General features: G+C 33.8%; 1 protein-coding gene across 1 annotated transcript in view; it reads left to right on the top strand.

Moving 5' to 3' along the window:
* The window catches only part of SGCZ (sarcoglycan zeta), a 404,844-nt gene that overhangs the window by 344,899 nt on the left and 33,686 nt on the right, over positions 1-26,259 (top strand). Inside the window, exon 5 of the mRNA XM_026846855.1 lies at positions 10,616-10,738. Coding sequence (XP_026702656.1) covers positions 10,616-10,738 — 123 coding nt within the window. The remainder of the gene's footprint in view (positions 1-10,615; positions 10,739-26,259) is intronic.

Here is a 26,259-nt window from a genome sequence, read left to right as displayed (position 1 = left end):
GGGGGGGGGGAGAGAGGAGAGGAAGACTGAAAACTAATCTCTGAATAATAAATGTATATATTGAGGATACAGATAAAAATATTTTAGTTAGCTTTTAATTTATATTAATAAACTACCAAAAATGTTCAAATTACCTACAGAGTAGAAACAAATTTAAGAATTTCTCTACCTAATGCCTACAGAGTATATTACCAGTAAGAAAGGCAGAACTGAAATGCTTTTCTTTTTAAATCTTCACAAAGCAATATATATAACAGTTAGTAAAAAAGGTCACAGGGTAAAATCAGGAAGGGAAAAAGTAATGAACCATTAAGTGACATGAATGCATTTCACTTCATTCAATTTCAGTTCTAGTCCAGTCTACCTAAGAATGGTAAAGCAGGCAGCAGAAAGCTACAGGTACTATTAGCAATTATTTTAGAGAGTACATGGATGAGAGGTAAGGTCTCAAAGGATGCAAAGAGGTCAAACATCATATCTGTTTTTAAGAACAGAAAAAAAGGAAAGTTGTAAAGATTTACAGGTAAGTGATATTTCAGTAGAATTTCTGGGAAATTTTTAGAACATTCAATAGAAAAGTCAGACTAAAAGTCTGACCTAAAGGAACTATATAATGATAAACAGAAACTTTTTGAGAGAGGAATGAATGCCCTTATGATCTGCAAGATGTTATATTTCCCAAGGAGAAACACAACATTCCTGTATTGTCTTTGAGTTTCATCTGTGTAATGAAGAAATGTCATACTCCCCTTATTGTCTTGTGTGTGCTCTTGCTATTTGATTAGAATGCTATGTTCATTAAGATATCTTATACTCTGTATTGTTCTGTGGTCTTTTAACTCAAATTTCTTTTCAGTGGAATATTCTGTAAATAATACTTCAGTTATTTAGCAGGCAACTTTGGATTTTCATAAAACATGTAGTGGCCAAACAATGTAACGGCCTTTACAGCCTAACTCAGCTAACAAAGACAATGGAAACTTTCCCACTGATTTTGTATGGAAATGTAATGCACAGACTTCTTTAGTAAGCCTCGGCTTCCAAAAGGTAGGTGATCACCTTTGAAATTATTTCAGTCATAAAAACCAACTGCATCACAGAAAGATAAAAATTCCAGGGTTGAGGGTAATGCTGAAAACTTGGAAAATTCTCTTAGGTTTAGTACTACTCAGGTTGCATTCATTGTGAATAAGAAAAATTGGTAAATTTTCTATTCCCATCCACTCTTTGGTGTACTCCAAAATACATTAGAGTTATAATTAATTTATTTGCATAAGCTGGATATTTGAACTTTTCAGTGAAAGCTAAGTTGATAAAGGCAGCTATAAAAAAAATTTAACATAGTGTGGCTATTTACTGATGTCACAAAGAAAGATTCCTGGACAATAGAGGAAAACATCCAGGGGAAAGATAATGCAATAAGGTTGGTAATAAAAAATAATATGTATTTATCTATAATTTATTTTGTTTATTATTTACTTTATATTTAAATATATTTCATTTCATTATTTAACTTTAAATTTAGCCATTTCTCTGTATTGCTATTTATTTAAAATATCTTTATACTATATATTATTTACCTATGCTTATAATATATTTATAGTATTATGAGAAAAATCAGTCAGATAGGAAACTCGTTGTACTTGTCACAAGCCTCAATTTAACTATCTAGCTCATGTTTTGAATAATTGAGATTATAAATAGAGCAAAACACACAGTATGAAGTCTGGTGCCTGGGATATTTTCCTTTATTATCTAAGGTCCCATATAAGTGATTAAGAAACTATAGCCAAAGTTACAACCCGTCAGCTGAGCCACAGGAGCAGAAAATGCACATGCTTTTAGCCATTATAGAAGCAAAATAAATATGTTTTAACTTAAACCTCAAGGAACTTTCAGGTAGCACATTTTACTTTCATTCATCTATGTGTATTGCTCCTAGTTGATGAAACGTGTGGACAACTGTATCATATCAGACCAAAGGTCTGTTGTAGCCATGTAATTTCTGAAAATCTCCAACAGAAAATTCCATTTAACAGCGACAGTAAGAGGAAAAACACAGGTTTGCTCTTGTGCAGTTGTGGCCTTGTACAGAAGTAGCATGGAGAGTGCTGTCTACTGCAACTTTTAGACAACTTTCATACAACTTTTATACGTATTTTCACACCTGGGATTCCACCATCAAGATAAACAGGAAGGCACACTGAGGGAAGGATGTGTTCTATCCATTGCAAAGGTCAGTCAATATTTTAGGTGTGTCTTTTCACAAAGTTCCTAGAAGTAAAATCTGCCCAGAAGGGCAGAATTTTCATGTGAGCTTCCATTTGACCGAGTCCTAAACCTGTATTAGCACTAATCTGTTGCGGATAGCAGTGGGTCTGCAGATCATGAAGAGGGAAGAGTCATTCTACCACCATACCTGTTGTCTGATTCAGATCATTCTACTTAATTGTCTTTGTTCATATATATTTCTCTTATATAAGTATGTGGCTTATCCCTATGCTAATAATTTATGTTGACAGGTGGTATTATTCACTGTAGTCTGTCCAGTTCCCCTTGTTTAAGAAGGTAAGGTCAGCCTCTCCTAAAAGCAGTAACTTTCTGACATCTCCATAGCATTGCCATCATCTATTGATGGACCCAGTTGGGGTTTCTTTTAACTGCTACTTTCACCCTTTTTTGATAGAAAGATGGTCCCTTCCTTCCTCAGTAAACAGAACATAGAGTAAGTTCTGAGGTGAATGTTTACTTGTGTAGATGTCTTGCTCTTAGTTGCAAGCTCTCTTTATTCAAATTCCTCAAGGCTTCTGTTGAGTTGGTATGAGTCCTTCATTTGCATTATTGCATTTACATTCACTGAAAAATTTCTGAGACCTCTAGTGGCCAAATATAATTATATATAATATAATAACTAACGTTTCTATGAATATTAACAAAACTTCCCCTAGGTATATATTTCACAAATACTGATTTTAGACCTGGCTGTACGTTGAGTCTTTATTAAAAATGCTGTATCTCTTTTATCTCCATTCTCAGAAGTATCAACACATTCTCAGAAAAGATACTTTGTCATCCAAAAGTACCCTGCATTTAATAAATGTTTAAATAACCCATTCTTCATTGAAGAATAAGGAGACAGTACATTGAATTTCATTATGTTTTTCATTTACAAAGACGATAAATTCATGGTAATTCCCCTTGAATTCTAGGCCCTATATTTAAATTAAAGTGGTTGATTTGTTATCTATCTCTATGTCTGAATTTGTGGTCTTCCAGGAGGGCATGGAAGGTGATTTAGAGAAAGACACAACTGCTAGTGTTCATCTACATCTGATATAAGCACACAGAATTTATCAATAGAAGAGAAAAAAATTAACTTCTTGTGTAGTTAGTATTGTTGATATTTACTATTCTTCATGCATCTCAGTTTCAACCTATGTTTCAGTAAGTTGAGAATGAATGGCAATGCATTGCAGATAGCTGGAAACAGACCAGAAGGCAAAGCAAAATACCCTGGTTTTAATGTTTCTGTTACTTTCATTGTTGATAGAAGTGGGACTGGAGCACTTTGCTGCCAAGAAGAAAAGAACATACGATCTTCTTAATATATAGGGTTAAAGTCCCAAGCATATTTTGTGTGCTAAATGAGTAATGAACAGTATTAGATATTCACAAAAATCTAAAAACTGTCTGAAGTAATGTTTGGGTGGAAAGTGTTGCTATTAGGGGAATTGTGACTTTCAGTTTTCCTATCTTGTCTCCGCAGTAATGACTTTCTACATAACTTCTTATGTTCACAAGTATCAGGAAGCATTATTACCTCTATTATATAATTTTATAGAAAAATGGAAGGGAGATTAACTCCCTTGCTCAGGAATGCTCAGGAAAAAAAAAAAAAAAAAAAATCATGATACAGCATATTATAAAGCAAAATATGCATCACCACAGAGTCAATATGGTGGTAGGGGAAATATGAACTGGACAGCAAACTGTAATGACTGTAATGCTCTCCAAACAGTGAAAAAAACCCCACTAAATGCAACCCAGGATGAGCAGCAATTTCCACAGCAATAAGTGTTGTAGTAATGTCCAAAAAATCCCCACCCAAACTACCTATGCGTCACACACAGAGAATTTGATCTTGTATCTTAATAACAACCACTGACAGTTTACACTTCTATCATATGATTACAATATTATACAAATCAAGTTTTTTACCTGATCAACATTAAATCATATTTGGTAAATGGAGTGTTTACCGTTTCATCTTTAAAATTGTAACTTTATAATCATATCTAAACCTTGGAAGACAGGTGAGTTCTTGGTAATATTTATTATAATTCCAAGTAGTGGTTATAATTTTTTTCCTGAATAATAATAAAGTAGTACAAGGCATCATTGACTTTAAAAAGCAAAATGTTTAAAGTATATATTCTTCATGGTTGTTGTTACGGTATTACTTAATGAATAAGTCAAGCTACACACTGTATAAATTCAAAAGACACACTTCTTGTCTTGAAATTTAATATTTATTAGTGTTAATCTAGTTACAGTGCTATAATTTTCTATATCCATATTGTAGGTACTGCCTAACATTTTCATTTAATGCATCTTCGCTATAGCTAAAACGAATAATTTTGTGCTTTCTACCAGTTTTAACATAGCTGGTTTAACAATAGTTCTGATTATGCAACTGCTGTGCAACTAGCATGCATTATAAACCACTATTATATGCAATGTGTGGATGAATATGAAATGTACATTTTTCATCTATATACTTTAAATGAATGGAATTTCACAGAAACCTAATAATTTAATTCAGTATTATACATCTGAATTTATAAGTAAATAATTTTCCTGGACACAAAATGACAAGGGACTTTGCCAGGGACATCCCCCGATCCTAATTAAAGCTATTAAGAAACTGACTGCATCTCTGATGTGAAGTAGGTTAGTATACTATAAAGTAGCACAGCTAGAAAGCTTTTCAGATTACCTTGTGTTTGTTAGAAATTACCTTTCCAGAGTTTGAAAGATAGATTTTCTTGCATGTTTCTCTGGACTGAAGTATACTTTACTCAAGCAGATACGATTTGCTGAAAATAAGCATAGTCGATAGTGTGATTGCTCTACAGGTTTGAGCTAAATTTTTTTAAAAATTTGCTTTGTTCATGCACAATATTCTAATTCAACTTTTTTGTTAGTAGTGATATTAAAGATTCAGAAAGTGTGTGTTTGTAGAGCGGTTTTGGAACACAGCAGTTTGCATTACAGCTAAGAAGATAATACACAAATACATTGCACATGCAACTGCTTACTCTTAGTTCAACTGGGAAATGAAGATGTAAAGAAACAGAATTCCATTTTGATAGCATTGATTACTCTGTAGGCAGTTTAACTTTTCAAAACCATTTTCATAATATTCACATCTGTTTCTATGTCAGAGATAAACTTAATATGTATTACGTTTTGTTAGTAATCTCTCAAGTGGCTTGAATACACTAACCACTGTTTCAGCGATAAGTGAATAAGACTAAGTGATGCACTCACTGTTAAATCCTGAATGCAACATAAAGTAAAACCCCATTTCTTTTAGCATAAAAAAAGTGTTTATATCCTATAATGATATTTTGGACTAGCTGAATTCTAGGTGTACTTTTATACAACATGATGATGTGGAAGCCCACATGCTGAGTATCTAAAATATATGCATTTCTTTGGAGAAATTCCAGATCATTGTTCTATAAGTTGTTCTTCATGAAAAGCTGTACTATTGTAAATACATTGCCAGTTTTAAAATGCAGTTATTGAAACATGGACTTGCAGTGATATATGATGAGAAAGATTATGGCAGGTCTTTTTTCTCTTTGATTTCTCATGTTTTCTGTTAATCCCTTTTTACAAAGCTAACAACTTTCATGTGTGTAAATTAACAGCATCACAATACATATAATGCCAGTTTTAGGCAGCTGAGAAATCATCAGCTCTTAAATAAAGATGAAACTAGTTAGTATTAAGTTATTTGTGATTATCCTTTGGTTTCCTGACCCACAACTATGGTTGCAGGACAAGGACAGGTCCAGCCTTCCGTTGTTTTTCAGCTTTGCTTTCCTGGCCCTGCAGGATGTTGCTGCTGTTATCAGGCAGGCAGCATCCTGTTGGTGAACTTCTTTGCTTTGCATCCCACCACTATTAAAAAGCAAATATCCTTGGTCATGACAATAAACACTGGCTTTTGGGTTTTGTGTTTTTGGTTGTTGGTTTTGGGGTTTTTTTTCTAATCAGTTGAGTGGTATATTTTGTTTTTCATGGAATCGTAGAGTAGTTTGGGTGGAAAGGGACCTTTAAAAATCACCTAGTCCAACACCTCCTTCAGCTAGATCAGGTTGCTCAGAGCCCCACCCAACCTGACCTTAAATGTTTCCAGGGATGGGGCATCTACTGTCTCTCTGGGAAACCTTTCCAGCATTTCACTACCTTCATTGTAAAAAATGTCTTCCTTATATCTAGTCTAAATCTACTCTCTTTTAGTTTAAAACCATTACCATTTATCCTATCACAACAGGCCCTACTAAAAAGTTTGTCCCCTTTGTTATGTTCTCATTACCTATCTCAATAAATGAGCATGTTATTTTTGCAAAAGGCTCTCCAGGCAATGCTTCATGTAAAACAGAATGTACTGTCTATTTGGGTTTATTACTTGTTACAGCACAAATATCCTGACTGACCTTTATCTAGATATTGTAGGAGGGATTTTCCATGTTTTGTCCTCAGATTGTTTCCCCAAAACTTGGCTGAAGTATCCTCTCTGACTGCTGAAGGTGAGACTCAAGGGCTCTTCCTCCTCGCCTTGCTGCAGTTTCCCTCCAAAGGAAATGCAAGCACTCAGGCAGGGTGCCCGGCAGACACACCCGGTCCTGGTGATGCCACACGAGGCCCGTGCACATACAGGGGGATCATACTGAGCACCAGTATACACTTACCGGTAGGATCTGTCTGCATTTTAGGGGCTGGTGGTACCCTTATGTCTTGTGCCTCAACTTACCCTTCTGCAAAATGGGGGAAATAAGAATACCATGCTTTGTATATAGTGGTGTTTAAAAACTTTGAAGTGTGTGATCTTCTTGATTATTGGGGTAGTCTATTCAGTGCTATTTTTTGGTCATATGTTCTGCTATGTGTGAGTTTCACATAGAATATTACGGTAGTTGTTAAGCAAACATGAGCTTATTGTTTTAACATACAATTCATATTTGCTGTTAGTTTACTTCTGCAACAGAATTCTTACCTATGCTTTCCAATAATGATTCAAAATGCAGCCGTCATGAAGTTTAATACATTCTATTCTAAGATAGATCTCAAATTTACAAAATGATTGAAAACTGAACTTGTGAAGGAAAATATATATACAATTCCAGAAGGGCTTTGTGAATTGGAAATCAAACTTGTGACTAAAACAGGAAAAATGATTGCTTCCGTTTTTTCCTCAAAGCAATATTTTAGGTCAATTTTAATATGGCTTTTACAAGTTTTGCATTAAATGAGTGCCTTTTAATTGTATGCCCATTAAATATTTCAAAATTAAGAACAAAATTTTTCCAAATCAAAAGTAAACACTATTCCAAAAGTGTATCAATATGATACACTTTTTGATAGCATCAGAATTTTTTTCAGTTCAGAAAAAATATCAGAAAAAGCAATAAAAAAACATACATCAATGAGTAAAAGATAGGCACTGTAAAAGGCTTATATAAAATGTAATGGATTCTCTACCATAGTAAGGCAGTTCGATTTTGAAACTTTCAGTGTATGATTTTATTAGGGCAACCTAAACAACTTAGTAACAGACCTATTTTTTTCCACTCCAGAAAACACATTGGTAAAATATAAATGGTATACACAGAGGGCACAATAGGTTCTTCAGACTACAATGAAATAGCTCAATAACAGCATGCATTCTTATTTCAAATATGAATCTGCCACTTATTTTGTCATCAATAATTTTAGCAACAACTTTGATGTTATCTCAGACATCTTCCTTCAAACCCCAATGTTTCTGGAAGCACTTGTGTTCACAAGAGATCACTGATCTTTTTAGCCTCTGTAGGTCTTTATGTTCTGAACCATGAGAAATATTCTAGAATGAACATTTTTGTGCAGTGCTATCTAAAGAGGGTTACACCTTGGTTTTATTATTATGAACAATGTTTGCTCATGACTATCATATACCATTTTGAGAATTGAATCACAGCTGTGTTTAAATTATCAGTGGATCATGTAATCATAGAGTCACAGAATAGAATCATAGAATGGTTTGGGTTGGAAGGGACACTCATCTAGTTCCAACCCCCCTGCCATGGGCAGGGATATCTTCCACTAGTCAGGTTGCTCAAACTCCCATCCAACCTGGCCTTAAAGTCATCTATAAAAAAGTCATCTAGAATTTCTGCAAGTATTTTAAGCCAGCCTATAATTTATCATATTTTCTCCCTCTTCCAAATGAATTAAATAGTAATATCATCTGTTTTATTACAATTCTTACAGTAATCTGAATCACGTGGTCATCCTAATGTCATAGAGTAACTAGATATAGGCAACAAAAGTATTTCTTTTGTAATGGAATTGTTTTACAAAACAATGTATATGCTTAATGTATTTATGAACTAAGAAATAAAATTGAAAAAATTGATAAATTGACTTTCTAATGTTCTCTTGTGTTTCTGCCACTGGATTGATACACAACAGTTTGTTGAACTCACCATAGGCCTGCTAATGCCTACATCTCACTGGGCTTCATGAAATAAGCATTCATATAACAAATAAATATAAATACAAATTTAACAGTTTTTTTAAAAACATATCTTTAACTGTGATGGTGCAGAAGAATGGAGTAGCCTACCCAACTGTATTCCTAGCATGGGTCACTAGCTAAATGCTAGCATTTTAAACAAATAATTCAGATGTGCCTGGGGGCAACACTGTCAAGGATACCACCACTGACCTTTGGAAAGTATTTAAGAGTAATGGGTGATTTCAGTAAGACAGCTATGTGTGAATATATTTGTGATTACTTTTATCCTGATGGACAATTAGACTTTGTTATACCTTGTATTAGTGAGCATCCTGGAATGTTTGTGAGATGTAGCGATTATCCCATGGCTAACGTTAGGTTATCTGAAATCTGTCCCTGTCTGTCTTCACAAAAATTTAGTATTTTTCAAAACAAAGCCAATCACCTGATTATCACATTTAAAATGAATTTCAACAGTACAGAGAAAGGAAGACAATACCATTTTACACTTTTACACCAGAAAAAACATGTCTAGCTTCAAGAAAATGGGGCATCACAGATATTTTTATAATTCCTTTTAATTTTATTTTTACATTCATGAATTAAAAATAACCAGAAATTGTTCACAGTACACATATAAATTCATCTCAAAGTAAGGAGAAATACTGTATTGATGTTAAATCTGATTTTACAAATTAAGGACTGCTATGACAATTTCTCATCCAAAATTAGTTATCACAGCTTTTATATTTTTTTTTATATACTTTGATAATATGCTTTTGAATATTAAACTGAAAACTTTCCCATAATGAAAGCAGGTATTTTTTACAAACCTATAAACCAGATACATAAACTGAAATTGCATGTATGGATTTCTTTCTCCATAATGCCTTCCCCATAATTTTTACCCGTATAGTTTGATGGGTCATTCGAAGTGTACATTAGAAATTTAATTAGGGATCAGTGAGAAAATTGTCAGATAATTATTCCCTGAAATCTTGAAATTTTCCTTACAGCTGGTTGTGTTACATGCGGTTCATTGCTTTTCAGCACCATTTTCAGAACTAAAGTTTTGCTTTTATTTATTAATAAAATAAAAGTTTTCAGAAACAATTCAGAGGGCAAAACACTGAATAAGGGTAAGACCTGTAAATTGAAGAGCATAGTAACAGAGTTTTGGTATCTGCAAAATTTTTTTTTTGCACTGATGCAATTCCATAGGTCTGTTTGATTTCAGAATTATTTGATTTCAGAGTTTTGAAGCTTTGAGACATCTGGAAGTTTTGTTTCATAGAATATGAGAGAAATTATGATATCTCAGTTCATCTTTTGCTTTATTGGGTTTTTTTGTTATTCTACTGTTCAAGTTTGCAGTAGAACTGGGAAAAAAAATACCCTTTTCTGCTGTGTTGTTTTGTTAGTCTTTATGGAACAGGCTCATATGTTATCTTTTTCTTTTTTTTTTTTTTTTTTCCAATTGGCAAGAAATTGCAATTTAAACTGAGTAAACCCCAGAAAGCACTGACTGAATTGGCATTTAAAGATCTCAGAGTTTACGTATATTCTAAATTCTTGTGTTGACTTCTACACATAACACTGAAATGTTTTTCATAGTTACTTTAAATTCTGATATGCAATTGTGAAATAGTTATTCTGTAAATTAATTTAACAGTATTTTATAATACAAGATACCTACCAGGTTTGAAGAAAGTATTTTATAAAACCCTCATTATTTCAATATGTTTTGGATATTCCATGCATGCTGATGATTACTTTTATTCTTACAAAATATTTTAGATGAAACATTCACTTCCTTGATTTCAGGAGCTGATGCTGTGGAGGCCCAGTGTAAGAGATTTGAAGTGAGGGCAAGTGGAGGTGGAAAAGTATTGTTTTCTGCAGATGAAGATGAGATTGTCATTGGAGCTGACAGACTAAAAGTAACAGGTACAGTAATAAGGTTTCTAACAGGATGTAAACTTTAAAAAAAAAAAAAATACCCTTAGTAATAATTAATCTATAAGTCTTCTGCAACTTTTTCATTCACTAGAGAGGAAAAAGTCTTCTCATCATCAGTGATTGCTTGACCAACCAAAAGATACTGCTTCATCTAAAAATCAATTCCTCTAAAGGCAGATTTGAATTTAAACTCTGCAAGACCAACTATGTACGGTTCAAGTCACCCTTACAACAGTGATTGTCTTTTATATGTTACTGTTAAGCACTGTTTCATGGTACCTGTGCCACTTGTTTAGTAATGCCCCTTCACAATGATAAAAGCTATTGTTATATACTATGGCCTTAGTTTTTTTCTGCATACAAAGTATCAAGTCTGACTTCCATGTGAATTAAGGGTAGGTATTCTGCTTTACTTTAGGAGGCTCATTTGAAGTGTAGTAAGTAGAAAAAGGTTACTTTAGTTTAGATAAATGCTTTAACTTTGGCTACTTAATAAAATCTTGCCTGAATTTAGGCTGGACTTGAGCTGTCCACTCATAATCTAGAATAAGATACAAAACTTGAATTTCTTAACCAGTTGGGGTGTTTAGCTTTAGGTCAGTCTGTAAGAAATTTAATCATAAGTTGTAGATGTCATGTTATTTTTTTTTATTACTTCAAAGCAAAGCAGTGCTCAACTGTCTTTAACTTCAAAGTCGCTTTTGTTCCCACAGCAACTGTTGACTGTCAGTGGTATAGAAAGCAGAACAACTAATGAAAATTTATTCAGTGATGCTTAGCATTGTATATATGATTGCTCCTTGTGAAAAGAACAGGATTTTCTCCTTAATTCTAGAAATACACCTGACTGTATTTGTATTTATATTAAGCAACCCTGACCAAGTTAAAAAAAAACAAAAAAAAAAAACAAAACAAAAAAAAAAAACTAAAGGCTATGAAAACCCAAGTTAATGCTGCTTTGATATAATCATCTAAATTCTGGGGATTACTCTATACCTGTTGAGTCCTACCAGAGTATTTCACTACTAGAGTTGTTTGTACAAGTAATTGATTTCCCTTCTGTGGCTAAAATGAAAAATAAACAAGAGTTAGGATTGAGTTTTCAAATAAATTTTTTCATTGAACTCAAAAAAATATTTTCAGGTTAAAACAAGATAAACATTGACTTTAATTCCTTGCGCGCACACACACACACACACAAAGAGAAAGATGTAGGCATCATTTAAATATCTCAAAGAAAATAGGCATGGAAGATTTATCAGGTTCTGAATGTTGTCATTTAGGTCATGAAGTTAATTACAAATTTTGTTCCATTAAATAGCCTAGTGTCCAACGCTTTGGGAAGTTTCTTTAGAAAATTATGTTAAGGTGCTTTGTAATTGTAATTGGAAAGAGTAATTTACTTTTAAAAATCACTTGAAAATTGTCTTCTTTTGTGTTTATTCAAAAGTAATTTAATGAAGTTGGGATCATTCTTTCTAATCTCTGGATAATCATTGTGTCTTGAAATCAGATTTCATTAGTAAACTATCTTATAATGAGGCTATAAAAAACTAATTTCAAAATTTTATGCTTTAAATCCCTAGGCCCCCCTTTAGATTAACTCTTCCATCATCATGTTAGAGAAGAAGAATATTATCCCACAGAATGAATGGAAGAGTATTAGATTTCTAAATGAATGACCATTTCTGAAAGGCTTAGGCAGAATAACCTCATATCCCAATTTCTGTAATCCTAACCTTTGCAGCACAGGTACTAATCTGCAGCCAAATAATAAAGCTATAATGAGACATCTATGCTGTTGACTTCAGTCTAAAGCTGAAATTATTTAACATAGATTTCCCAATGGAAACTAAAAGTTGTATTATCCATGCAATCTCAAGAAAAGTATTTTAAAATTAAAAAAAAATAACCCAAAGGGTAAAAAAAGTAATTCTGTCTTCATGGAAAGATAAAATAGCAAAATCTTTCTTTCATATAGAAGCTCTTTGAATTCTGTCAAAGATTGGGTGATAACTTTAAACTCTTCAGCAAACACATGAAAGGTGATGAGTCCCCGTGAGTTGCATCAATCAGACTGCATTACCCAATATGACATGATATGACTGATGAAACCTGGCAAGGCATCATGATGTCAAGCATCAACCAGAAATTTTTTTTAGTGTGTTTTTCTCAAGGCTGTGTTTTGATAATCATGGTGCCTTGGGGTGAATATAGGAAAGAAGTTATGGAAGAACAGAGAAAACAGAAAATTAGTATCAAAAAGCAAAAATAAACTGTGCTTATTTGGAGATTAAACTCTCAAATGTAGTCTTTAAGTGTAGTACTACAATGAAAACCTGATTTTCTTTTCTTGCTTAGCTATGAATAGTGTCACTCTGGAAACATTTCACTATGAATGGGTCCAATAAATGATGCATTTTGTTAATTTAATTAATTTTCTAAAGCGTGCCCATTTCATGGGCATTTATAAACCACTATGATAATGTGGGATTTCTTTTATATTATTTTTTCTCCATTCAGAAGAATACTTTCCTAATGAACAGCTTAAAAAAGCTATCTATCATAAAGCAGTATAAGAAATTCTTGATCAGTAAAACTTGAAAGATTAAGTTTACAACTTCCTGTTGATTTTTTTAGTAGCATTTTTATTTGTAATTTTTTATGTAGGCAACCTATTCCAGGGAGAAAAGTATAGTAGAAACAGGCTAGTAATGCAGATATCAATGTATTTTCCAGATAAGAAAAACATGGAGTCAGAAGTAGTATATTTTGTTTTAGAGATATTGCAGCTATATATTTTCTTATTAAGAGTCTCCAACTTTAAATTTAGGCAGTTAGCTGATTTAATTTAGACTTCTTCTTTCTATCATTACTGTTGCTTTTCCATTTAACTATGTTAGCTCTTTTCTACTTTATCATAGAAAGAAAGAAGAAAAAAAGATTCAACCTTTGATTTGTTAGACAGAGCTCTTAGAAATGCAGCTGCCTATTGCCCTCTGTGCAGGGAAGCTTCCTACCACCAAGTTAACATGTATCATAGACCTTTGTAGGAAGGGAAGAGAAAGGCATGATGAAGTAAACATACTGCCAAAATTCTGGGAAACAAGTAAGAATAAAGAACTGAGTTTCTGGTTGGCTCACAGATTCCTTTCCGCACATGGTTAAACCATTCTCCATCCCTTATATTCACCCTATCCCAATGAATAGACAGCACCTATAGTATTGTGGAGTCTTCTTCACTTCCTCTGCAGTTACAGAGCAAGAATATCTGTTTGACTTTTACTTCTGTTATTTAAATCTCAATACAAAGTTTTATGCCCTATGTTTTTATTTCATATTTCTTTTAATTGCAATACAATCTCTCTAAGGTATTCTTGTAGCAGAACTTGAAAACACTGTATTGGTCACACTGGGTAAGAGCACAAGCTCAAGCTTTATCCTGACAGAGTACTTTTGAGAAAACAGATTAATAAGGCCTAGCTCAATATACATTTTTCTGAGACACTGCTATGAAAGAAGATTGTAATTCTTTCTATAAAAACATTCACTGCACATCTCTGTTAGTACAGTTTGTCTTCCTCTTTTTTCTTGAACAAAACTTGTAGTTACCAGTTGTATAAGACATACTAAGCAAAGTGGAGGTTGTCTAGTTATATTCTAAGCAAAACACCTTTTTTGGACAATGTAACATTTTTTTTTCTCTTCTGACTTTTGAAGTGATTTGCTCACCAAGCTAAAAAGGCATTATCAGAAACACTTTTTTTTTTTTTTTCCATTAAACTCACAATGTTTTACCAAATTATACAAACATTTTGCTTTTTTTGAAAAGATTATTTCTGTATATGACTTTTGAAGAATAGACTGCAATTTAATTCTTATATCGTCTCCTAAATATTCTTCTGATCTATATTCTTCATTCAGATTTGGCTATAGTGTTCTTTATTTAACCATGTTTTTATCTCTGACCTTTCTTCCAAGACCCATAAAAACAATAGCATAACTTGATTTGTTACAGGGTTAGATACCTTCTTCTATATCAGTTGTACTTGCATAGATGGCTTTTTTATTAACATATTTTTTAAAAAGGCAAGGGAAAAATGGATTTGCAAATTCAACCACACAGGTCTTACATCAAAAGCCATTGCTGTTCTGCAGTCCAATCCAATTATGTTTTCTAGATGCAACAAATAAGCTGCATCACTCTTGCTAAATAACCCAGTCTAGATTGTTTGGAAAATAATACTCACCTTTATGAAGAACTAATTTTTATTTTTTTTTCCTAACACTTTCTTAACTGCTGGCTTATTTTCTTTCATACATTATTGCTGCATGTCTGAGTAGTCTAATCTGTTTTATCACAGGACCTGAAGTCCTTTCTGGATTTGTTATAATGATAATTAATATGTTAACAGTAATACGCTTCTTCTAAAAATAAATGAGAAGCTAATTAAAAACTTGACAGTTAATGTTTTACCAAGATTTTTGTATAGTTCCATACAGTCCAACTGCTTCCATAATTTATTGAAACACAAAACTTTTCAGATATATGGAGCTCCATGTCTGTATTGTGTGAGCCAATATAATTAGCTGAAGATCACTTTGTTTCCATATTTCAAAAATAATAATAGATCTCATCAAGGGAATTGCAATTGTAATAAGGCTTGTGCATGGTTGCCAGCAGTAGTAGGAGAAAAAAAAAGAGGCACAAAAACTTTGCAGATCATTATGACGTCCTATGAGCCTTCGTCCTTGTCAAAGAGCAAAGTTATGTAGAAAGACAGAAGTCAGAGAAGAAAAGATAGCATACTTCAGTTTAATGAAAACTTTCTCAGATTAATAGCAGGACATTTAGGTCAAATCTACTTTGACACCAGAACAATGTCAGGAAAAAATCTGTGAAGGGCTGCAAGTATTTTTTTCATTACACTAAAGTAAATGCTTATAGTGGGTTCAGTATGGCTTTGATCAAAGCCATTTACTTCACTAGAGGAAAGATGAGAGCCCTTATGTATCAAGGAAACTTCAGAAGATACCTGCATACTTATATTCTAATAATATCCAGAATTAACATGCAGAGGAGTGCATCAGTACCTCAGTTTTGATTTTAAGATTATGCTGTAGGACTGTGAGTCTGCAGGTAATTGAAATAGAGAAAGGTCTTCCAGAGTAGTTAAAAGGAAATTATAAAGTAGAAATATGGCTTATGGCTATAAAAAGGAAATATGACAGAAATATGAGGAAATATATGTGAATTGCAAATTAAGTTGGAAAAGTAAAAATAAAATATTTATAACAAGTACTGAAATGTGGAAGAATAAATGATTATTTGATGTATGGTGTTATTACAGTAGGTGTATTTCTAGTGCCTTCAGAGACTGAATAGGAATTTCAGTATGAATGGGAAAGAAAAGATCTTGGATTTGACACGTTCAGTTGGTGAATTGTCATTCAGGAGAGATGGAGTTTGGAGAGTGAAGTGGCAGAAGATGAAGGGAAGCACTTAATCACTTTAAGCTGACTTGCTGTGGTCACATAATTTGGCTTCATAAAACTACAGTATTTGATGTTGTAATAAAAAGTTAAACCTTTAAGTAGATATGCCAGACTCAGTACGCTGAACACTGAAGGAACCAGAATTCTTTTATCATCTTCTGTCAGTAACAAAAATGCATTACATATATAGAATTCCTGTGTTTCCTCAGTAGTGACTACATAATATGTACCACAAAATGTACTGGGTGAATAAGGTTTCTGATAAGCTTTAGATCTCAAGAAAACACTCTATGTCAGACTTGTCCATATGAGAGCTCTGACTGAAAGATAATATTATTGCAGGAGTCTAATCACTTGGCAACAGAGCAACCTGTCAGAGCATTACTCTTGAGGTACAACTAGAGCTGCTTACTAGCCTATATATGTGAGTTCCAAGCTGTCCACAAACTAGAAGTTTTATAGTCAGGCTAAAAGTGGTGAGACTAAATAAATAAATTTCTTATCCGGGACATTGCACAAATAGATTTATATCTTCTAGTTAAGGATAGAATGCATCCAGTCAGCCCAGATTGCAAGCAGCGTGCGCTTACATCAGCCTGCAGGTGACTGTAGATTGTGGGAGGACTGCATTGACCTAAGGATGGTAACTGTTTGCAAAACCATAAACAAAAGCATGCCAAGGAACAGAATGCTTGGTCTTAGGAATGTATGTAAATAGTAAGAAGCCTTGGTAAAAGCTTTTCTGAAATGGGAGTAGACACAAAAGCAGAGAAACATGCAAGTGGTTCTGCCAGCTCGGGAAAATATATTCAATTTCTTACAGCCACTCCACTGAAAAATACTTAACAAAGCTGTTTTATAGACAGAGTCATAGAAGGAACCAAATATACTCAGGCAGGAGGAAGGAAAAGGAAGGGGGAAAAAAAACCAGCAAAATGACACTATTTTGGTGTTTAGGTAGATGAAAATCATCCTCTACCTAGAGAGTCAGCCTTTCTACAATCCATGCTTTCTGAATGCCTCTCCTTCCATTACTTTTTTTCCTTATTTCTTTATATCAGTTATAAAAGAAAACTGATTTTAATCCTTTCCTCTCCTTCTGGGCTGTAATCTATTTAATTCTGTTAAATAGGGCTTATGTTTTTGAGCTGATTCTGTACTTGTCTGAGCTGCGCAGCCAGCAGCTTCCCAAAGTTAGTGAAGAGACTGTTTGCTCTGTACTGGTACAGGGCAGTATAGATCCAGAGACTGATTCTAACTTCCAGATTGAATCGGGTTTTCAGGTTAAACCTTTGACACCAAGATTAAGTTACTGGATTTGCGACCGATGTACGAATTAATTTTTTTTAAGGAAAACCTTCCAGTATCTGCATCATATTCCAAATCATATTCTGCATTCCCTATTGAAGGATGATGCAATTTAAAGTAGTTCTAGTTTTGAAGGGTCTGAATTGCATGATACCAGTCAAATCCGTATGGCCTATGTAAGGGTCAATGCCCAATGGAAAATTGCCCCATTATTAGTAAGCTGAGGTAATTGTTAAATCAAACCAAACCAGCTTGTTCAAAAAACACACTAAACATTCAGGTTTTCATGCAGAAACTGGATATGAATTGGGTTCAGATTCTGTAGTAAAATTCTGACTCTTAAAACCTGAGCTAAGCCTGACACTCACATGTCCTCAGGCTTTGGTAGTTTTGAAAATGCACATTTAAATTACAGCAGTCAGACCCATATCTATTTTTAAGATGTAGCTATTCACAGGAGGGAAAGGTGAATCATAAAGATGCTCCAGCACTCCCATTTTCTTTTTTTGTCTTAAAGTAGTTGCTTGTGATTTATTTCTGCCTGGAAACCAAATTCTAATGTTGGAGATAAGGGTCAGGCTGCAAAGCACTATAGGATTTAGGTTGAAAAAAAAGAGTATTTGGCTCCAACTACTCATCCTATAATGATGATACTACAGGCCAAAAATATCTTGCTTTGTCCTGGAACAGTATTCTCATTAGATGCTAGAAGATGAGATCATTTGGATTTCAATTTGTAAAACCTTCAGAGTAGAACAAATACTGGTACATTTTTAGGAAATATTGTAGTCATCTGACTTTTCACAAGCCATATACAGATGTATCTCTTTCTCTGAGCCATGTAATATGTCAGACCTGCACTTCGTTTTCTCTGAATCCTGCCTGAAACCACTATAAATTGGCTTTTTCATTTTTATCCGTTCTTAAGGCAAATTTTTACCGAACTTCCAGTACAAGCTAATGCTTTTAGTAGCCATTTAGTACCCATGGTGAGCTTAAAGAAGAATATATCATGACATACATCACATTTTCAAAACTCATGTGAATGAACTGGAAGACCTCGATGCTAAATTTAGGTAGAAAGCAGCAGTAAGAATAAATAACAGAAATCCTTACAGGAAGGTACTGTTTGATTTCATGGCAGTCACAGTTTGAAACAAAGCTTTACTCAGAGGAAAAGTTAGCAGATTTTCACCAGTAACGTCTTGGACTTCACTGTTATCTGTAGATATATTTATAAAGCAGGTATGCAGTCAGAGCTGTAAAAAACATAGATTCAAATAATTTCTGCTCTGAAATACATCTCAAATCTTATTCATAGCAGACTCCTATAAGCTAGGAATAATTTCACCCACGGGAAGCAACTCTAGAAAAAAAAAATTATATCACCCACGTATATATGGCCTGCAGCCTTCAGCCTACGTTGTGAATTTAAATTCCTGTCCTCATTGTGGTTAATGACAAGTTTACATTTCAAAATGTCTGACAGCATTAAATTCAGCACACCAAGACTCAAACATAATAAGCCATCATCTTGGCTCTAGAAAAATATCATCAGTGTATCATCTTTGTCTTTGAATGAAAAGTATATAAAAATGTGGCTTTGCTTAAGCTTCAGAAAGTGCAGAAATATGTGTGTATAAAGATTAAGAAGTGTAGAAGCGTAGATAGGAAATGTTTAAGAATTCAGAATCCAGCAAATTCCAGAAGGAAGAGTGGCAAAAATCAACATACATTCTATAAAAGAAATGAAATTACATGTGATAAGAATCATCTTGTAAAAAGAGAATGAAGCAAAACCCCTCAATATCCAGACAGAAATGGATGCAGAATGTGTAACTGCTCTGAGATTCAATTTATACTTCATGGTTACTGGTGAAAGAGTAATGAATCTATGTGGTAAAGTTTACCACCAATCAAAAAATATTATACAGATGAAGGGTTTTCTAAACAAAAAGAATAATCTAATGCACAGGGCCTGGTGACATTTTGGAATATTTAGGGGCCTCTTGTTTCTTTGAACTACAGAGACAGTCATCTGTTAAGAAAACATAAAAGATCAAGATGCTGACTGTACAAAAGATTTTTAGATTATAAGGATGCCACACTGTTGAAAAAGTAATGTAAGGAGCATTGCTGATCAGTGGGGATGAACTGAGAATGTGAAGGTGGAAGGAAATCTGAGAGAGGGCAATCACCATGCAATGAGAATATTCCCTGTTTGAAAGTTACATGGAAAGACAGCACAAAATCAAATTGACAGAAGTCAATTTTAAAACCTCAAGGAATTTGTAAGACTCAGAGGAGTACTCAGAAGAAATTAGGAAGGATTTTGGATCATGAGTTGAAGAGAATCATGTGATAAAAGAAAGTAAAATAGCCTGCAGATCTTCTGCTCTATTCAACACTGTCAAAGTCCTCTCCAAAGTTCTTAGTCCATTTTGGTGTACCATTGTACAGTGAACAACTGGATAGAATCCAGAGTCACAAGACTGATTAGTTGTCCAGAAGCATGATATCTGAGGGGAGAAAGAAAAAAATAGTGCTGTTTAGCTTGAAGAAAAAAATATCAAAAGGAATATGATATCAGTTTTGAGGCCTTGAGAAACAGCCTGCTGAAAAACAAGGGATGCTCTATCAATTTAAGATAAACTCAAGAATTTTTAATGGAAAGTATAGTGAAACACTGGAATTGTTTGGCTGTAGAGAATGTACATCTTCAACTATCTGTTGAAGATGAACTGGTTGATCCTAATTTGGTTTTGAACTTAATGATCACAGCAAGAAGTGAGCCTTAGAGGAGATCAGATATTTTCTTTTGATCTCTATTCACAAGCCAACTAACATAAACTCAATAAATTTGTTCTTTCTAACCTTAGGAGTAATGTCCTACTTTTTGAAGCTGTCACTATTATAGGCAGGCACATTTCTCATAAGTTTCTGCTTGTTTAAAAGAAGCCTTCTCTGTATTAACTTTATTTTAAATGTCACATGTAGCTGTATTATTACATAGAATTATTATTTTAAATACTTTAAAATGCTTTGTATTATTTATTATTTCATTTTAATATTTTATGAGTAACTAATATTTTGGGATTTTTGAGCTTTTATTTATCAGAACATCAGTCACTAAAGGTATCCTACCTGATACTTCAAAAATTATTTGCTTTATTTAACTCTTAAAGAGTTGCGCAAGTCCAATATTCTCCCGCAACGTTAGATACAGTCCTCTTTATTGTAGTTTATTTATATTCCTTGACAGGTTTTATTAGCTATAATACGGTGTTTGGTATGAAAAAACAGGTGAGTAGCATGTCCAGAAACAGAGATCAGTATATGCATTTGCACCTAGCTCTACATTTGTATCTCATACTAATCACTCATTAAATCTATCAGTTACAAAACTCTCATTTTGACATTTGCACAAAAGTATTTCTGTTCAAGCTAAGTGTAAACTTCCTTTTCTCTTTTTTTATGAAGTAAAAGAAAAACAATAGCAAATAATTTTATTCCTTTCTTTTTTCTTTTCATTAAGCAGAGGAACACTGTTGTTTCTCTGTAAATCCTGAGCAAGTCATAATACAATGTGGCATTATGAGAGAAATTAAATACTCCTCTGCTTATAGAAGGAAGGTCAATGCACCCCCAGCCAAGGTCCAGCAAGTACTGTTTGTTCAGCCATAGAACCAGCACCTACTTTCTTGGCTTTCCCTGCTGCCTTTCAGCATGTGCTTTCAGAGACAGGCAAGCTGTTTGCCAGCTCTACTGTCTGCACTTCTTCACATACACTTAACACCTTTGCTCTGGCTTGTTCCAGGGAAGTCTTCACAGTTCTCATCCCTTCTCCCATGGCTGTTGACTAGTCACAGGTTGACCATTTCTGTCAACTAGTGATTTGTCAACAACTTTATTACTTTACCTCATTAATATATTTGTTTTTTGGGAGACCTGTCATTAAAATGAGAACAAGTCTTTCAGATAGAGTAGAACATTATGTACTACTACTACTCCTGTTCAAAATTCTTCCATCTACCAGCCAAACCAGTTTTTCCCAGCAGGCACTTCTCCAGAGGGAAGCCTCCTTTTTCTGAGATCTTATCATTAGAGAGGAATCTCAGGGTAAATCTGAATAGCATACTGTATGTGGATGCGAACAAGTTTTCCTCTTGAAATCTAACCAGATACAATCTAACATGAGTGGTCTTGAAACTGTTAATTGCATTGGTGTGGATCCTAGTCTGACTGAATTTGCCTTGACTCTCAACAGCTATGTGATACTGGGTTTGAACCTGGTCAGATATTCCTAGTTTAGAAATATTTCCTCTGTAGAAGATCCTTTCCTTCTCTGTCATCTGTTGTAATCAATCCCTGAAGTTTTTCAAATGGACTTCCCAGATCAGAGCAAGCATCCTTCTTGGTGAATCCCTCTCAATTTCTTCAGACTCTTAGCTAATCTCTTTCTTAAGGAATTAATTTATTTTTTCCTCTTACCTCTTTCTTAGACTTTAATTCCTAAATTTGGGTGTCACCTGGTTATTTAAGTCCAGATAAATTGAACATGACAGGGACGGTAATTTCATAGTCACAGGACTGATCTAAGGAGCCCTGACAGCCTAGCCTCTCCAAATGTATGAATATCACCAGACTCAGACAACTTCTTAAGAACAGAACTAATACATTTTTAAAAAGCTGTGTTAAGCAGTTCCACTGCAGAAATGGGTGAGTTTTCAGTTGTAAAGCATCTGTGAATAAATTGCATTTCTCTTGTATTTAATTGTTAGAATTTCAGTAAATAATTTGTGATGGTGATTTGATCATGATTATTGTTAAGTGACTTGTGAAATTGAAGCTTTTTTGACATACATCAGAAGTATGTTTGTTTCATTATTGGATATACTTAATCCTTGGAATTTAGTTGCCTGTGCCAAACTTGTAACTAAAATTCCAAGATTTATTTTGCCATACTCATTTTCAAAACATTGTAATAGCAAACATGCTTGTCACTAAATTAATTCTACAGAAAATTTACTGAAAGCTAATATAAAACAGATGATGCTTCTTCTCTATCCTTGCCAGCCCCCATCAACTGGAACTAGTAGCCTGGAGCTTGAAATCATTTTCCTTTTAATTGTATAGGAGCCAGAATGATCCCTACACAAACAAACTGAACTGATGCTTGTTCACCAAAGTTTTTTCAAAGAAGCTATGAGTTATATAGATTATTAAAATATACATTTTTTTTCTCACCCATGATTTGTCATTTTACTATCCTCATTGCTTTTAGCTGTTTTACATTTTTCAGAGCTACATTGCCCATCCTTTGGGTTTCAATTTGCAAGGCCAGTAGCTAAGCATTCTGACAGTAATCCTACAAAGCATTTAAATGCATGTTTGAATTTTGGTCCTGTGAGTTATACCACTGAAGCTAAAGTATACAATAAGAAACTTTGCAAGACTGGAGTAATAAATAACTGGAGTAATTCTTTGGATCTTGGACCATGTCTGAGATTTTATTGAGTTACTTGGTTTTCCTTCTGCACTAATTAGCATCACCATTTATTAATTTATAAATTATTTAACAAGGACCTATTCCTATTTCATATTTAAATTCCTTGGGGAAAATTTATCTTTTCACTTCCTTCTCTGCTTTTCACTGAATCTACTTTCACTAGCTTGATACATTTCTAAAAGTAATTCTCATTAGTTTCATTGACTGTCATTTCTAATTGTATTTTTTTTTCCAAAAGTATTAATTTATTCATTTTATTACATTAATATTATTTCATACTGTACAATTGTGCATACTGCACTGTACATTTAATTTTATATATTTTTTCTTTGAGTGATCTGTCAGGTCTTATTAACTATTTTTGTTTTACTTGAACCAAGGTATACAGTTTTGGGATATTCCATTCCAAATGTATAAGTGTTAATCTAGGAATGCAGACTTCTTGGTTCCTGTTTGAATAAATGCTGTCACAATCAAGTATATTGGTCCAAACTGTATATTTTGATGAGGTGGGCATTCCTAGGTATGATACTGAACAAAGATAGTGCCACACTGCAGTGTTTTGAAAAAAAGAGCAGCACTGCAAAACACTTCACAGGATTAAATCACAAAATGGCATTAGAACTGTATAAATGGAAGAACACACAATAAGTGTGGCTGGTTCTGATCATATCTTGGCAAACTAAAGCATCCATGGTTAACCACGCTGACATTCTAAAATAACACAATACAGCTACCCTTTCATCTTACTGGAGAGAAAAAAAAAAAAAAAAAATTGGTTTTGGCTATAAAAAGGGACCATTCTCTTGTCCTTTATTTTCTTCTGTGCACAGTTCCTCTTTGCATAGTGTATTCCCATACTTCTGTTTCAGAAGTTAGTTACTTCTGGTATGTATTTTCAGTTTCACTTTAAGTAGGATTCTGTACAGTGAGGGGAAGAGGAGAAAGTTGAATGAATAACCACACTTTACAAGAAGGGACAGGGTGAATGAGCTCTGCAAGGTAAAGCAACTAGAAACCTCTCCTTTCAGAAATCATCATACCATAGTTGGTAGCCCACACTAAAACCTACATGTCAATGTTTCCTGATGGTTTATGTTACATTCATAGATAAACTGAAGTGAATATACATACTATAAATTTTACTGTTTTGATAATCGAAGCACACTTTTATAGATCTTGTCAACAGTAATATCAGTAATGGGTATAGTGAGATATGTTTGTCTAGCTGTTCCTACTTAGAAAGCATTAGAATTCAGTTTTATGGTAACTGGTCTTTAGCAAGTATCTGGGTTTTCATTGAAGCTACTAGATAGCAGGTTCAAAAAACATTTGAAAGATATTTTGTGAGCATGCTAGACTGCTAGAGGTCTAAGCACACAGACGCATGCGTACATGCACACACAAATGCTTTTCACTTCTTTCAGGCAGCCTTATTCCTTTGCAAGTGCCAAAACGTCATTTAGCTCAAGTGGAGATTTTCCCCTTAGGTCATCATCATTCTAAAGCAGTCTGGTATATAAAACATGACAGAAGTGACAGAAAGTACTATAGGTTACACCACTTACCGTGTAACTAGGAAAAGTGCTTTTTCATGTCCCTCTTTTGCATCACTTTCTGCAAAGCAAGTACGTTACGGTGGTCAAAGGTCTAGATACAGTGGAGGTAAAGCTTTCAAAGTACCTGCATATCATGCTAAGACACAAGATGTATCCAAGATCAACAAAGCAAAGTACTGGCAGCAGCCAAATGTTAGCTTCCCGTGAAAAATTCCTTTCCCAATTTATGATCAAAAGCATGAGGTGGGATTGGATTGGTAGTTAATCTGAAAGTCTTTTCTCATATTAAATATCAAAGGGAAATACCTTTTAAAAAATATGTATTTTCATATCAAGCCAACCACTTCTATTATTTTTGCTATTTTTATCTTAACAGCATTACCAAATGATGGTCTGCTTTTTTAATCTGTTTTTACATTCTCAGTGTGGAAGCAGAGAAAATGCAATAGATAAAACATATTGTGCAGAAAGAGTATTTATCAACAAGTTTGTTTCATGTTTTAGCTGTCAGGACTGTTTTCAGGCTTTTTATAGTTGCAATTTTTTTTCTTCTCACTGTCATTCTTGGCCTTGCCTCCCCAGTTTATATTTAGATTCAGGATGAAAGCAAAAGACCAATTAGAGTTTCTGAATTTGAGGTTTTAATAAAAATACTCCTTTTTCTCTTCGTGACAGCAAAACTAACAATAACTCAAAACAATTTCATTTTGGCAAAACATTAATGGGAAAAATTAGTATAGATATTAAAAGGAACTTTTAATACAAAACAGGGAAAGGAGCAGAAGGAATATACTGCTGAAAAAAACAGAACATAATAAGATGTCTGGAGGCTAGAGGGAGACTAAAGGACAAGGAAGACTGAATCTAACAGAAATAAATTTCTTTAGAAGGTTTAAGAATATAAGAATAGAGGTCTTTGAAAGTAATGTTGTCTCCAGTGAAAGCTGAAAGTCTGGATTGGTAAGCATCATGGTGATTTATTAACTGGATAATATAGAGAAATAACTCTTATGGTTGATCTGAAGGAATTGCAATGTAAGAAAGATATTATTTTTTGTCTCAACCTATCTCTAAACCCGATAAGGTCTTTTGTTGATAGCTGGACATAGGAAATATATTCTTTCTGTAATTTTAACTTAAAAATGGTAAAGCAAAATAATTTATGTCACAATGACTGTCAAATTCTATGATGTTCTGTTCCCTAGACATGGTAATCCTGGTGCCTGGTGTTCAGTATTCTGTTCTGAGAGTGCCTGACCATAGCGTAGTTTAATGTCTAAGAGGACATGAACAACAGGTTTCTCTGCCAGCTGATCACACCAAATTTTCATGCAGAAGTAAAACCTGGTTTGCTAATTTAAGCAGACATGCCTGGCTATGTCATAAGGCAATGAAAAGTGCTTACACTTAAAAAGTCTTACAGTGAATTTATGATAGGTATATGTGTATTGCAGCAAGTGATGAGAGTGTGATTTTGAGTCTTTCACAAGAAGAAAAAGAGCAAAGAATAGACTATAGTTATGCCACAAGACTCTCAGCAGAGCTGGGCTTTTACAAGGTTTGTGGTTGTAATCTGAATCCTGATACTGCTCCTTGGTGACATGGAAGGGAATATTGAGATCGGCACTGATAAATTA

This window comes from Athene cunicularia, assembly GCF_003259725.1.
Source record: "Athene cunicularia isolate RWA chromosome 4 unlocalized genomic scaffold, athCun1 chr4_part1, whole genome shotgun sequence".
Classification (NCBI taxonomy): Eukaryota; Metazoa; Chordata; class Aves; order Strigiformes; family Strigidae; genus Athene; species Athene cunicularia.
Note: the sequence above shows the minus strand (reverse complement) of the source record. Positions and strands in the feature narration are given on the sequence as shown.